Below are 16,097 nucleotides of genomic sequence, written 5' to 3'. Positions count from 1 at the left end.
TTGCTGCTATGACTCAATAGGCACAAATTGTATTCACAGGCTGCATTAATAACAATCCTTTGAATCTCTTTATTAATTCAAAAGCATTATGTTTTCATTCTGACCAGCAGACCTTCCTGACATTTTCCTCTCAAGCATTCTGTTCGTACTCTTACTGGTTTGCCGAAGTGTTCTTTATAGGACAAGGTTGTCATATTCATGTCATAAGACAAGGTATCAGTAGGATTTGGTCTCTCAAGAAAATAATATTTAGTAACTGCTCTTGAAAAAGAAGATATAAAATAAAACTTCAGGGTATATCACCATATTCTTTTCACAGCAACACCCCAGGCTGCTTGCATTCTCTTAAAGTATGTAAATAAAAGAAGCAAATTATGTTTTAAACACCAGTTCATATAAGCAGGTACATCTCAGAGATCAGTGACAAAAGAGTACTAAACCCACTTAGATCCTTTCTTCTTTTAAAATGAATGGGGTATAGAGAAGAAAGACTTCTTTTTAGGTGAGAAGAAAGCTTGATCCCATAAAGCACAAGCAAAAAGCATAAAAAACCCACTCTAGACACAGAAGCTTACTCACAAGACTTGAAAACCAAAAAATTGTAGTGATGGACACAGCAAGACTGTAAATCCTAATTCAGAACTCGTAATTTGGATATATTTTCTCAGCCTTTAACTCCATCAGCCAAGCAACCAAACATTCTCTCATTTCTATGTCTTTAAGTGATCCACTGCATTACACTGAATTTTTCTTTTGTTAGCTGGAAATTTTTTCCCCATTGTATAGATGTCAATACCAAAACCAAAAAAAAAGGACATTTACAAAATTAATTACTTTTTGTAAGCAATGAAATATCAGTGATGATAACAGATTCCCAAAAGAAAGGTTAGCTGTAAGAGTATAGGTTTTTCTCAAGAGTTATGCATATGTTAACCACAAAGTCAGGCAGGAATAATAAATAGGGATAATTTGTCATTAGCTCAGCGTACATGGGGTTCCAGTAAGTCTTTCATGAAGAAGGCTCACACACAGCTCTAGATTTGAGGCAGCTGGAACACCACTCTCCTTTTCCTCAGCCCTCTATGCATATTGCATGGAATACAAATCAAAACCAAGTTTGAGCAGTTATGACTTTTTGATTAAAATTGCTCTGTTACAACAATGCAAAGGGTGATATCAAAGCAATTCACTGACTTAAAAAAATTTTCTCCATGGGAATAGTACATGCAGTATTATACCTTTTAAACATGCAGAGGGAAGACACAGTCATTAAAAATTATTTACATCTTCCATCAAGACCTAAATTGAATACTGGGGGGAAAACTTAAGAGTTATAGTAAACAGCTGTATCTATAACTGGGCCTTCAGTTAGAAGGCTTAGAAGGATATGTAATAATACCTATGCAACTAACATATGCAAATTAAGGTTTTACAACATACCTGGCATGGAGTTTGCCGCTCTTTCCATTTTCTGGAGGGTACTCTTCTATAACATCCTGTACAAAAGGTGGCTGCTGCCGTGTTCTCATGTAAGGCAACATTCCCATGTGGCTAAACATATCACAAGACCGAGTGGGAACTGTCCCCTTCTTCTTCCTGGGGAGAGTGCCATGGATAGAGATGCCTTGAAAGGAGTTTGAGTGATGCTCAGTTGGTGAAGGTTTTGTGGTCAAAAGGTCCATGGAAGAAGCTAATGAGAACTGGTGGTTCACTGGGCCATTTCTAGGAATACTTGAAAATTTTCCTGCAGCTATCATTTTTGATTCTGGAAAAACAAAACCAAGATTTCTTAGTGTGCATCAATCATGAAAGCCCCCACTTAAAGGAAGTTAAGTAGCATGACTAGCAAAGGTATCTGAAACTGAACTTTTGCTTTGCTTTGAGGCAGTCAGATACCTCAAGATCCAGTCATGCTGCTCTCAACTGCACATCAAGCACACATGTATAACTTTATATATGTTAAAAGTCACTACAAAAAACAACAAGTCTGGACAAACGTGCAAGAGCAGGCCCTGAACAATTCTCCATTTTTATCCACAGAGTTCCTCTTTTTTGCTTTTTAACATCCTCTGAAGACTCAGACATCAACTTTGAATCACTGACAACAAGTAAAGTTTTAAGAACATTTTGTCAAAAAATAAAGGACACTACAGCTTGGTTTGAAAGAATATGTTTTTAAACCCAGAAGCTGGCACACTGTGAGGAAAAAACTGTTGCTAAGGAGTCTTGCTCAAGTAATAAATCTAGCAGATAACTGGTCACATATTTCTAACAGGCTGTAAACTAAACGGCTCTACCCAAGAGATAAGGGCAGGAGCAGATTACTGGAATTCTCTTCTTCAGCATGCCCAGCCTGCTGGCTCAAATCGTTGTTGACAGAGAGATTTGCATAGCTGTCAGTCTCTGGTACACTCAATTACAGTCTGCCATACAGTACAGGTTTTTCTGTTATCGTGAGCAAAAAGCTTTGTGAGACAAACACTTCAGGCTCATTAACAAATTACTGTTCTGTTCCTCAAAAAATGCTGCCCTGTGCTCAGTTTATAGTTTTGTATTACAGAAGACAGGCTGCCTTATCCTATGCAGTTATATTAGCCTGCAAAAGCCTAACAGAACAGACCACCTGACCTAAAGCGCAACCAGTCCTGTATTATTTAACCTAGGTGTTAGTCAAGCAGGTGCTTCCCACAGAAACTGGAACAGCCACAGATGCTGCAGAGATTGATATGAAATCAGAAAGCAGAAGCACTTTTGGAAATAACAGTTATGGACAGAGGGAATCTGTTCTGACCGCGGTCAAGTTTCATGCTGAAAAATAAGATGAGCACCCTGAAGGCCCAGGAGCCTGGAAGTCAGCTGCTTACAGCTACGTAAGAATTCCTCCTGGTTTGGGGAACGCACAGGTGTTGCAAGGAAAACAGAGGTGCCTCTATAGTCCACCCACTCCCTTCTCCAGCCTTAGCATCACAGCTACCATCAAAATGTTTCTGCACTGAAGCTACTGTTACTTCTACTCAGAGGTTATCATAACAGGCTTAGTTTTACAGTAATGCTAAAGCTGATCTCAAAGTATGTAAAAATTCTGCTTTTTCCTGCCAGCTGCACTGCAGATATTCGCCAGCTGGATAAGGTTTTCAGACTTCAACAACAAATCTCTTTCCAATTCTCCCTTATTGAAAGTCCTACAACAAATACTCAGTAATTAATTTTTTCTTTTTTATTCTTCCATTTGCCAACCCTCTGTCAGAGCACAGGTACTATGTACTATAGCAGAAAAGTCTCTGGAAATAGCACTTCTGCCCAGGGAGAACCCGGCTGACTCTGGTCACATCTCTTGATGAAAAGAGTAGAAAAGATTTGAGGTGTTAGCAAAGAACTGACATTTTTAGTCACGTGGATCCAAATAAAATACAAAATCCTAAAGAAACCAAAATACACTCTCACAAAAAATCTGCCATAAATTATCACATAGGCCCTTGATATGAAGTAGTAAATCATCTCTCCATTTATGATGTGGTTGAAGGACACAGTTTCTGCTAGTTTCAGCTAGTACTAAAAATCACATAATTATTTCACAATAATTGCTGTAAAGTCAGCTTTGCATTATAATTGTTCTAAGCAAAAGAACTGGTCCACAGATAGGAAGATCTAAAATGCAAATGCTTACCACAAAGCTGAAACCTCCTCTAGCTAAAACAAACTGACTGAGCTTGTTTCTTGTAAATTCAGCTTTGTTATTAGAACAGAATGATACAAATTATTTCCAACAATAGAGGGAAAAAGAGACTTCTTATAGTTCATACAATCATTTGAAACTCAACTTTGTGTATTCATTGTAGAAAAGCAAGAAACATCGTTTATGGAATCTGAAAAAGTGGAAGCTAGCTGGCTCATATTGTACAAATCTTGTTCTCCTTTCAGGGGCTGCTGAGAGTCTGTGCTTAATTATTGTACTTTCTTATTGGTTTATATAAAAACCACCCCCAAACCTCTGAATTCCAACTGTTTTAGTTCAGGTTATCCAGTGAGAAATTTTCTCTTAGCCTTTCCTGCAAGGTTACCACTGCTGTGCTGAAATTACGACATTACGTGCAAGCAGGTATCAAACCCAAGCTGTTACAAACGTAACCATTGAAAGCTTTGGTTTAATAGCTGATGAGTCCACAATAGGCTTACTGTGACATTAAACTGTCAACCACTTCATGTCTGAGGAGCCACAAAGAAAGCTGAGAATTCACTCTCCTAACCCAACCATAAGATAATTCTTACAGCAGCCCAGTAGTTTTCAATCCAACAGTCTGAGAGTTTTCAACAAATTAACGACCCCCTGATGCACAGCATTTTCCATTTCAGCCCTACTTCTAAGAAGCCCTTAAGAATCAAAACCAAACTCCCAGAGTTGTCCTAATCATTGCTTCTTTGAAGTAGTACTCACGTGACTTACAAATTCAACCCACAATCCTCAAATTCATACCTGAGTTTTGTTTTGAGGAATCAAGGGAGAGTTCCACAGTTAGTACAAATATACCTGCACTCAAGAACTTGCAATACACTTAGCCACAAGTATGCGTGCAGAAGCTTTGATAATATTTCTAACAATCCTCCCTGCAAAACCTCTTAAAAAAAACCCTCAAAAAATCCCAAACAAACAAAAAACCCCACAAAACAAAACCCAAACAAATAAAAAACCCAAACCAAACGAAAAAACCCAAACAAAAGTGAGAACAACAGGTCTGCTAGCTTCCACCATACATAAGTGTAAACAGAGAACTACAACAATCAGATCAGTAACAAAAGTCCTGCCAAACTATCCATACTGTTTTCTTGTATTGAATATAAACACTGGAAAGTGGGAGCCTCTTCAGCTGCAGACTCTGGAATGTCTCAAATACTTTAGTATATGATTCAAAGAATGTTTGACTTTACTAGATATAGAAACCCTGAAAATTTTACTCCCTAAGAGACAGTGTGCTTTGAACATTTGCCATCATGCAATCAACAATAGAAGTGGTAGAAATTGTAACAGAACAATGGCTCAAAAGGAACTGCAATTTAATTGTACACATTCCTATTTGTCAAAATGCAGCACCTAACAAAACAGAGCACTTTGGAAATCATACAAATTTCCCCTAACCAGGTGCAAACAAGATGGACTCATGCCAATATAATGTTAAAAATGGCAAATGAATTTGTATTTATACATAGAGTGGCACTTTTCTTTCTGCAGTTTGTAATTTGGAAGAATATATGGGAACAGAATTGTCAGGAGTCACATTGTGAATTCAGAGAACTAGAAAGCATGAAGGTTTCCAGGTAACTTCTGACATATTCTAGGTTTTTGTTACGAATGAGGGTGAGCAAATACAAATGAAGAGGGCTCTAAAATCAACATGGCATTTAGAATAACAGTATGAGATTGGACATAGAATAAAATATGTATGTGGTGGGCAATTCCAAACAGGTGGGGTGTGCATCTCTTCACATCATTGCTCAAAACAAGAAAGAACCATGAACAATGAAACAAATAACTTTCACCTCCCTAAAACAACATACTAAATATCCTTCTGCTTGTGCCATCTTTGGGATTCAAATCCAAATTTTCTGGCTCAGCTTGTCCTCATGAAAGCTTTCTGATGTTCCCACAGCCTGAGGAAGTGTTCTGATGGTTCATTCAAAATGACACAGATATAGGATTAAGTGCCCCTTCCATACTACAACATAACACAACCAATGGCAGGGTCTTCTACTTTGCTGTTTCAATATACTGGAGGAAGAGAAGTGAGGGAAAGGGAAATCTTCAGTTCAGCCTCAGAGATGCATGAAGGGCATAGCAAACAATCCAAGGCTGTATATGCTCATACTAATAGAGACCTCATAAAAGGAAAGAGAAAAGCAATTTCAGAGTTCCAAATCAAACTCTCAAGCTATTTCAAAACTCAGAGTTATATCTAAATCAGTTTTGGACATTATAAGACCCACATTTCTCTCAAACCCTTATTGATCTGCTATTTGGGTGATTCTCTTTCTTAGATCTAAATCTCTAGAATTTATACCTGGAGTTATCATATCACCAATCTTTACCATTATATAGGCTATGAGGCTAAGAGGGCTTGAACATGGTTTAAGATACTCAGCTGACTGTTAGCAGGTATTTAAAAGACAGAATCAACTTTTGTGAAAACTCTACTTACTTTTGCCACATCAAATCTCCTCACAAATTCCTCCCACTCATCTCCCCTCCCCACCTTGAAATCAGCAATAATAAATTTCAGCAACTGGAAGACCCATTACTCTCTTCTCCCTGCTAAGTTATTTGGTGTATTTGCATGCACTTTGCAGATGCATACAGAAAAAAAATGAAAGTGAACATGCTTAATGGTGAAGAAAGTCAAGGTCAGGACAACAAGGCAGATGAATTTCCCCAGATTTTTTTTTTTTTCTGTGTGAAGTAAGAGAATAAGGGAAACAGAAAAAGCATAAGTTAAAAGCCTCTGAAGTTAACATATCATAGGAAAAAATACAATCAAAACTGTAGCCATTATAAATTCAAGGTGGATTTCATGTTATCCCCCTAGAAGCAGTGTAGTATTCCTCATTATTGTAACAAAAAAGAAAGGATTTCTGCTCCCCCAAATGGCTGAGAAGCAGCTTTCTGCAACCTGTATTTTCTACTCTTGTTATGAAAAAGAGAAACTGATGCAGTAGCTTCTATAGCAAACATGTCACAGGACTTTGAGAAGATTAAGGTTCAAGAACCTACAGCCTGTTATGATACAGAGACATAGATTGAGAAAGCATATGCAGTAGTTCAAAGGCTTTAAGCTACTATCAGAAAAAAACATGAGTCTGTCAAACATCAAACATCCCCACAAGATTAGTCAGGTCAGTGCTTCCAAAGGGTCTTGAAGTGCTATCACAGTGTCCATGCTCTCCTTCTCTCTCTTTATGTATGTCATACAATTTCCAGTCTCCTCCTATACATCCTTGCACTGTAATCAGTCAGCTTATTAAAAAAGATATTTTTAACTATTATTCTCACACAACAGAATACACACAGGCCAGGATAAATTATCTTTGAAATGTCTTTTTCTCATGATGAGAGAAACAGATAAACCCCATACTTCTCTTTATGAATTTTCACATGTAGAATGCCTTCATATCTATAAAAAATGCCAAGAAAAAGTGATCATTGAAGATGATTCAATAATAAGTACAGCTTTCTTCATTTGGCCATGAAATTATCTCTTAAATGTAAGTGCCCAATCAGTTAGCTCAGTAATCCTGAACAGTATGAAGCCCTGACTTGAAATAAACTTCTCTACCCATTTTGCTGGCAGAAACAGAGAACTTTATCAAGGTTACAGTCAAATCTAAGTGTTTGTTAGCCAATTCTTCAAAATACAAGCTTTTGTTCCTTTTCTGGTAAAGGAAGCAATTTATTTTGACCTCCTCTGTTCCCACGATGTTACAAAAGAAAAAAAAAAAAAGAAAAAAGAAAGAAAAGAACAACACACTAACTGAAAAACCCTTTCAGCATTACTATTTCGAACTAGCAACCAACTTACGGAAACCACAAATTCGGACAGAAAGAAGTGCTTCGCTCCTCTTCAAAAGGCAAAGAAAAAAAAAAGGACAGAAAACAGCGTTTCTTTTCTCTCTACTCAGGGAAGTATCTCGGCATCTCGAGTACGCACCAGGGTTTTACACTTATTTAACAGATTTCCATGGATTCAATTCCCATAAAACCTAAGCACTAGAGCCAACGTCTCAGTCGTCACAGTCACAGCTACGGCATTTCTAGCAGCCCGCAAGCCATCCCGGGCAGGGGCAGCGCTCCCCCCCGCCCCGACAGCGCTGTGGGGACACAGGGACACTCGCACACACTCACACACAAAACCAGCTCTTCATTCTCTGCCCGAGAGGTCAACGCTGTCCCCGCAGTTACCGGGTCTGATCACTGCTGCTTCTCTCCAGGCTTTCTGCGGATGGGCTGGAGCGTCTGTCCTGGCGATCTCCTGGCAGCGTGTCCGGCCCGCGTCCCTCCCTCGGGGCCGCGGAGCCGGAGCGGGCAGCCGGGAGGGGTGGCCGGAGGCCGGTCCCACAACAACAACGGTGCGGAGCGCTGCCAGAAAATGAACGGGGACGCTCTCGGGAGAGCCCAAGGTCTGGCCGTGCCGCGGTAGGAGCCGGCGCGTAGCCAGCACCAGCCCGCCCCAAAGAAGCGCAGTTCGCGATAACTTAAGGGTGACTCAACCGGAGCCTTCTACGAGCGCTTTATCGCTCGCTGTCCGGTCCGCCACAGCCCGGCCGCAGTTCCGTGCCTCTCCCGCCCGCCACACGAGCCCCTCCCGGCCGCCCCTCACCTGGGGCGGGAGGCGGCTCCGGCCGCTGCGCAGCGCCCCGGGCTGGGTTAGGGCTCCCGGCCACACCCTCCGGGCCGCTCAGGCTGAGTCTCGCCGAGCCCCCGGCGCGCCAGACCCCGGCAGGCCGTGACCTCCCGATGCCCTTTTCCATCGATTTAACAATTTAGGCTCCATAATTTCGTCTCTCAAATTAGCACTACAGCAAAAATTAACAGTTTGCTAAATCCAGCCTTTTCACAGACGATTCAGAGCCTATTACGCACTTTGCACGCACAATTTACTTGTGTTGGAAGACGCCCCCCTCATCCTACCAAGTCGCGTGAAGTTATTTGTGCAACAGGTTGGTGGAATAAAACGCATTTTCTACAACAAAGGGTCAAATAGCTGTACAGATTCGGCAGCTACTGACAGAACAGATGGTCACTTATCCACTTATCCTCCTTATGTAAAGTATACCTTCAAAAAAATGAGATAATTATAGATAAAACCTTCGTTTTCAACTAATTACCTCAAGCACCTTCAGCTGTACCATTGACTCAGCCACAGAGCTTTTGCTTTAATACAAATCAAGGCACACTCAGTTGACTTTTAAAGCACTGTCTAGATCAGGTTTTGGTTGTGGTTTTTTTTTTTTAACTCCGTGTTTGTCTCTTGCCCATTGGCTCAGTCTTTCAGGCTGCCTGGCCAACATTTCTCTGGTTTTACCACAGTTATTCCAGTTGTTCAAAGCAATTTCAATTCCCATCGTATCAGAACTCATAAGTCAACATTTTTCAAACGTATTCACAGCTATCCTATTTGCATTAGCTTTCCAGAGGCAAATTATTTTCTGCCTAACCAAATATTTAATTGATTTTGACATCAAGTATTTGATCCCTACTAGTTGTATGGTGGTTCTCTTTTGGGAGATCCTCTTCATGCACTATTTTCATTTCACTCTAAAGTTCAATCCTTTCATTATCTTCCTCCATTTTTACCAGGACTAGCTTTAATAAATTGCTTCTGATGTATCTACTTCAGAGTCTGACTTCATGATGTTGCTGAAGTTGTGGTCCTAAGATAGCTCAATGACAAATGCAGTTAAAGATCACGTTATGTATCTTCCAGGACCTCTGTATATTATCAAGCCAATAATCAAAAATAAATGAAACTGTGATGGTGTTCTCACACTAAGCAAGTTAAACATCCAATAGTGACAACAGCAGGATTAAAATTCCACGGGATGATTTACCACAGTCACATCTCTGGGTACTGGGTAGAATTAGGACATCTACCTCATCTTACACATTGTCCATTACACTGAATTTTGCAATCTGAGAGAGCTGAAATATCTCACAGCAACTGACTTTTTTTTTTTTTTTAAATGAAGCAATTAAAACCAGAAAAAAACACTGGACCTTCATTTGAAGTGAGCTACTGATAAACTAAGAAAGCTACCAAATCTTGACAAGCTGATGGCACTCTGTGTTTGTCTTGCCAGTTGTGAAAAGCATTGAGGATAGAGAGGCACCAGAAATATTTCAGGCACAGTGACAGATTCCAGAACTTCACTGCCACGAGTAACAATCTGTGGAGATTTCCCATAGGATGTTTCACTCATAATCTTTCTTCAAAATATACTTGGGAGAGGGAGGGAAGGAGCAGGGGGAGGGGAAAGGAACCTAAGAACAGCAGACTGTGATCTCATGTTGGACACCAAAATGCCTCACCAATATGTCCAGTGCAAGAAAAATGGCATTCGGGTGAGAATACAGAAAGAGGAGTTGACATACCTGGATTCCACATTCAGTTCTAATATTCTGACCCACCTATTTCCTGTATGACATACGCTAACATTTTTGTAACATACATCACTGTGGTAGTTATTTTTCACAGAGAAGACTGTATAGTACTCTATCAGCTTATCGAGTGGAAGATGCTACAGAAGTGCAAACTATTATTTTCCTCATTGCATAAAGGAAAATGTCTTGCTTCTCTATCTAAACCACATGTTCCACAGTACAGGTAAAAGACATTTAAAACCATGCCAAAAACTCGGATCTGTTAGCACATAAGATGGTCTCTATTGGCTGATTCTAGTAACTTCGGAAATTTTTAGGCACTGTAGTTACATAGGAAGTAGTGTCATGCTTGTCATTTTTTTTATGACTAAGAACCAGAAAAAGGGCAGTAATTTCCTTAGTAGCATGCCTACGTGCTAAGTAATGGGACTGTAGCTGGGCAGCCCTGCCTAAACTGTGATTACTCTTGTATGAGTCATTACATTCTTTTCCTAAAATTTTATTTTGTCTTCAGGTGAAATTGAAAATTGGTCTTTGTCTCCATGTTTGACTATTTGCACAACCCATCCTTGCACATACTTGATGCAAAGCAGTAACAGAGAATGTGCCTACAAGATGCAAGAAGGAAAAATTCACAGGACTGCCTACAGTAGCTCCATTGGTTGTGAGTTACTCCGCATTAAGGTAGATTAGATTCCTCATTGCAAAACTTCCTTTCATACTTTCTATCTACTTTGGAAATGAGCTTACTGAGCTGTAGGATGAAGTCTGGAAGCACCAGTGTCCTGAAAGAAGCACAGCACACATCACACACTGCTGTGGCCTTCCATAGCCATCCTTGACTTCTGCATTCTGAAGGGGGGGAGTATGTACAGGTGCATCTTTTCACCTGCAAAGACACCCAGAAAAGCAGCTAGCTGAACAGATAAGTGAGGAGGAACACAACTGGGGCACAGGTCCCAAGACCTGTGCTGCTATAGCTTGCATGCCTTAATTATGCCAAGAGTTGTGTACTTGCCAGTTCTTGAGAGCATTTTCAAATGTGCTTGGCTTTCAAAAACAAAGAAAACAATGGGACAAAACAAGTGGATTCATGGGAAATTTTCAATTTGTCCTTAAATGTCAGAATTCCAGTCTTCCTCAAACAACCAGGAGTAAACACATTTACTCCAAAAGCACTGTTCTGCAGCTGCAGTGATAAAATGCAGAAGTAACTACACACGATGAGGACATGGCATATGTAGATTGCTCACACAGCAGTTGTTGTAGATTCCCCGATAAACAAAAGTCAAAGCAATTTGCTACTACATACTTGTCTTAGAAGAAAAAGGACCCAAACAAACAAAATGCTACACTTGAGTCTCAACTCCCACAGATGCCACATAGAAAAAATAATGATCATAGCTGTTGGCTAGGAAATCAAGTTTATTTGCTAGTAATTTTCAAGTTAATCAAAGATATCAGGGCAAATAAGAATGACAATATCAACTGAAAAATGCTCCAGCACTTGGAATCTGACAATATTTATTTTATCTGTGCTTTCTAATGTCCTCCCTGGCTGCCAACTGAAACAGGCAAGTTTAGTCAGCACCTATCCAGACCTCCAAAATAAAACTACCAACATCATCTCTTGTTATTTGACCTGTCTTAGGTCTGGAGACACAAGGTCTTTCACAAACTCCCAAAGAGTTATCTGTTATGAGTCAGTGTTCAGAAACCTCACAATCCCCAGCCTCAGAAAAGCTTGCAAACAGACATGTCCCACAGCTGATCATTCTGCAAACAATGTTGTAGTACAGCAAGAGTGTTTGAGGAGTTATATAAACTCAGTCATTGTCAGATATAAACCAGTAAAACCATCATCTTGAACAAAAAATAATTAGTAATTAAAAATAAATCACACTGATTCTGTGACAATATGTTGTGTCCCTTTCCCTCCTCTTTCAATTTGGTATTGAAAATCACGTGAAGCTGTTTGTGTTGGCATTGATTAGACAGACCTGTTTCAAAGTTTGAAATACACTGGTAGAATGGCACTAAATCCAGTTTTCATTTGATGACTAGTTTTGGTAAATGATACTTTAAACTGGAAAGAAGCTGGACGATGTCTTATGGGTCCCTTTTTACTAGAGGGTCTGTTTTCCTCTCTTTGCTTTTAGCAGTGCTAGAACTGTTACTGGGGATCTAAGACTTCCTTGCAAGTTTCAGTTTCTCCATGTTTCTGTTAAAAGTCTCAAATACAGGAGAATTACCAGCCTCTCTTTACCTGTGACAGATGTTTTTAATTTAGATGTAGAGGTAAGGATAAACAAAAGGCCAGAAAGCACCGGTAAACAAATTTGGAACTTTCAGTAGATGAAATGGTACTGTCAGAGATGTTTGTTAACAACTCTGTAACAGCATTTACATTTCTGACCTTCTCAAACAGAGAAAGCAAAAAACTCCAAATCCTTGTGTCTCTCAGTGAGAGCAAAATAGACCACACAGGTTGCAATGCCACCTCTATTACACAGATCAAAATGTTCAAAGCAGCTTCCTCTCCCCTCTGTTGGCAAAGCTACCAGCATACTTTAGCATGAGGTTGGAATCTGACAGGTTGACACTACATACCACTGCCGAAAGCACTATGGCTGCATTTGTAATGTTTCAAAGAGCAAAAGCACCAGGATGTGTAGAAGGACTTTATCTGAGAGTGACAAAGGCAAGATATTTGGGGTTGACTATGCCAAACCAGTCATGGCTTTATGCTAATTATAATGGTCATCTAATAAAAACACAGGAGAGACTCCCTCAGTTATTTTACACCTTCTTTGGAGATGGACTTCTCTATTTATATTGTCCCCAAGCGCAAGTCAGGCTCTGTAGTGATTGCTCAGCTTCCTTCTTAATACCACACAACTTAGGTCTTCCATATTATAACAAGAAATCACTTCATATTTGACTTCATACTACTGCAGCATGGCAAGAAATACAACATAGGCAGAAACAGTTATCTAAGAATTTAGATGCAAAATCTAAAAGCAGGAAGTTATGGAATATTAATTGCATTCAATCTAATTCAGGTTTTGCATATTACTGTATGTTTACCCCCAATAAATTATGTCAATGCATATATTTTATTTAAATCCAGTAAGGCTAGATAAGAAAGCCTGTACAAGACAAAAAGGAAATATTCTTTATACTTTTTGCCTCTCGGAGAAAAACACTGCAATATGTTAATGAAATCACATTAGGCTATAAAATGCTATTATTCTGAATTCATCTCAGTAAAAGAAGTTAACAAAGTTCTAGCTCTTAGAACACCTCCTTAAAAAAAAAACTTATCACATTGCTTCTATATTTCTTTCCACTCATCACTCTACCAGTGATATATAGAAACATACATCACGAATACATGCAAATGTATACAAATAGTTTAACAGTCAAATGATACAAAGTTTTCAAATATAATGCTGTATTTAAATTCATGTCCCTAAAGGGAAAAAAAAAATATCTTCCATGTCTGGAAATACCCAAGGCCTTTTTTAATTGTATCAGAATAGACATTTTCATTTATATGTTTACATTTCCCTCTCTATAGGTACCATTTCTACTGGACTGAAGGAGCTGGTCACATCATAGTGGGATTCCTCAACACATCTGAAGCATGATTTATTCTTTTACTATAGGTCATAAAAAATCATAATAGACTCACACTCCTACAGACTGTAGCACACTGTGGTAAATGAGACTAAATACAACAAACATAAAACAATATGATTAATTAACACTCTGGTCCAATCCCACATAGCATAAACCCTGCTTTAGAGGATACTGAGAAAACCCCAGTTCCTTCCAGAAGCACTACTCTGCAAGTCCTGGGCTGTGGCTTTCAGGATGTGTCTGAACTGCTGATTGGTGCAGGACAGAGTGCAATGTCTCATGCTCAGGGAAGGAAGACCTTTCTGAGTAATACAAGAGTCAGATTACACCTAATTTGTCACCACTTTTTGTCATACCACACGAAGCCTCTTCTAGAAGAGGATATGTAATTTCCTGGCTTTTCTAAGATGCCAAACAAATATTTTAAACAGGTGCTAGCTAGCCACTGAGAACATTCCTATGAGCATAGCCCATATTTTTTGCTTTACTTAGAGGTGCTAGTACCCGAATTTTGGATGCATCTTGATTTCACACTGTGACAAGCCCAGGCATGTTCCAGGCCTCACCACTTAACTCTACAATTTCCCTGGAACAGAAAACAGGAGGTACATCTCAAAGGAGTCACAGCACGTGATGAGTACATGAATGGATACTGGTGTAGACGGCAGGACATCAAGATCCAGAACACGCTACAGCGCACATCAAAAGCTAAGTCAAGATATAGCCAAAAAGATCATGGAATGAGTATTTATGTCTCTTCCCATTCATACCTTTGAAGCGTTTTGTTAGATTAAATGCTTAGAGACTGAGAAAGTATTCTAAGGAAGCATCACTATGGATTGCTGTGCTCTTTCATGTTTTCACTCGACATCTACTTTGCCAGTAGCTGATCCTGGAGAAACTATTAGTCTGATTCTGTACATGGCCACAGAGTCCTCTGTTCATGAAACAGGGTAGGAAGTATATTTAGAACTGGTAACAATTTTGCACTTAGGAAGAAAATCTTCAGAAACTGGAAACACTTTACCACTTGCATACTTTGGTTTGCAAGGAAATGAAAGGTAGTGATAAATCCTAAGAAAATACTGGAGATCATCAATATTTAGAGAAAAAGAAACAAATGCTTTCTTGAAATTTGTAAGGCTGCACTCAGAAGAAGAGATTAAATATTCCAGAACAACCACAGTTTTAGCTTTTAGGCCTAAATTAATTCCATCAGCTGTCAGTGTTTGCTAAGAGATCTGTCAGGAAGAGCCATCCTGGCATATCTCTACAATCAACAAAAAATACAGACACCTACAAAAGGTAGTGAACTGAATTATCTGCTGAATTCATCTGTCTCTCTCCAATAGCAGAGGGAGCAGAGAATGACTTGCCTCCCACTTAACACTGTGATTTCAGTTTGGGCAGCAGAGCTGTTTCAGCCAGCAGGGCTCAGCTCTGCTGTCTCTTCCGTGGCCATTCAGGCTCATACGAGCGTTTGTGCAGCTGAACAGGGAATTGGCTTGGGGACTTGATGCGGATGGAGAGGAGAGGAAAAAAAGGTGGTTTTTCAGCTAGACATATTTCCCAATGGGTTCTCCATGCAGCTGCAGGATAGTTTTACAGACAACTAAAGGAATGATAGAGACATGGGAAAAAGCAGCTAAGGAAAGATGAAAAGGACACAGACTGCTTAGGCTGGGATTTTGGAAACTCAGCTTCAATTAAGGTCAAGAGTCAACAGCACAGCAGCCTTTAAGTTTTCTGATACAGACCAAAAATATCAGAGCCCCATTATTCAAATCACTGATCCACTATTAAATTCATTCTGCCGGGTTGAAGTGGTTTAACAGTTTTGAATGTTTATTTTCCTACTGATTACCTAATGCTGCTCACAAATCAGTTATCCTAGTCACTTCCCTATCACTAGCTGCCATAAAGATGGCATAAAAGCATCAAGCTAGTGAACTTCGTATTGTGTACTCTGCCTGATTCAACAGATATGTGATCATGTGCACATGTTTCATCCAGCTCTCATGTGTTGTTGGACATTATGGCAATGAATAGATTATGTCAATCCACAGGTCTTGGTATTAATTACTGTGGAAATACAGCCCAAGTAGCTGGAGCTAGACAGGATGAACCCAAATCTTAGTGTACTGAAACATGTCCTGTTCAGAGTAGTTTCAGAGCCAAGATAACATTTTAGAAAACAGAAAATGTTTTCACAAAAATACCCAAAATTTAATTTCACTTTTAACCCCGTGCAAATGCTTACTTATTAAAGTGACTTATCACTTGAAGCACTCTCTGGAAACTGTTGAACAAG

The 16,097-nt window shown here is 39.5% G+C and overlaps 1 protein-coding gene across 8 annotated transcripts in view; it reads right to left on the bottom strand.

The window, feature by feature from the left end:
- The window catches only part of BCAR3 (BCAR3 adaptor protein, NSP family member), an 87,508-nt gene that overhangs the window by 51,436 nt on the left and 19,975 nt on the right, over positions 1 to 16,097 (bottom strand). For 4 of the 8 annotated variants that reach the window (XM_042030177.1, XM_042030175.1, XM_042030174.1 and 1 more), the window contains exon 4: positions 1,441 to 1,765. In XM_042030177.1, coding sequence (XP_041886111.1) covers positions 1,441 to 1,765 — 325 coding nt within the window. Of the gene's footprint in view, positions 1 to 1,440; positions 1,766 to 7,565; positions 7,631 to 7,694; positions 7,717 to 7,888; positions 8,345 to 16,097 lie in introns of those variants that run through there. The other 4 variants (XM_042030178.1, XM_042030179.1, XM_042030181.1 and 1 more) reach the window with 4 other exon arrangements.

The sequence above is a fragment of the Corvus kubaryi genome, unplaced genomic scaffold (assembly GCF_017639235.1).
Source record: "Corvus kubaryi isolate FWS band 111438036 unplaced genomic scaffold, C.kubaryi_AGA036_p1.0 37334, whole genome shotgun sequence".
Classification (NCBI taxonomy): Eukaryota; Metazoa; Chordata; class Aves; order Passeriformes; family Corvidae; genus Corvus; species Corvus kubaryi.
Note: the sequence above shows the minus strand (reverse complement) of the source record. Positions and strands in the feature narration are given on the sequence as shown.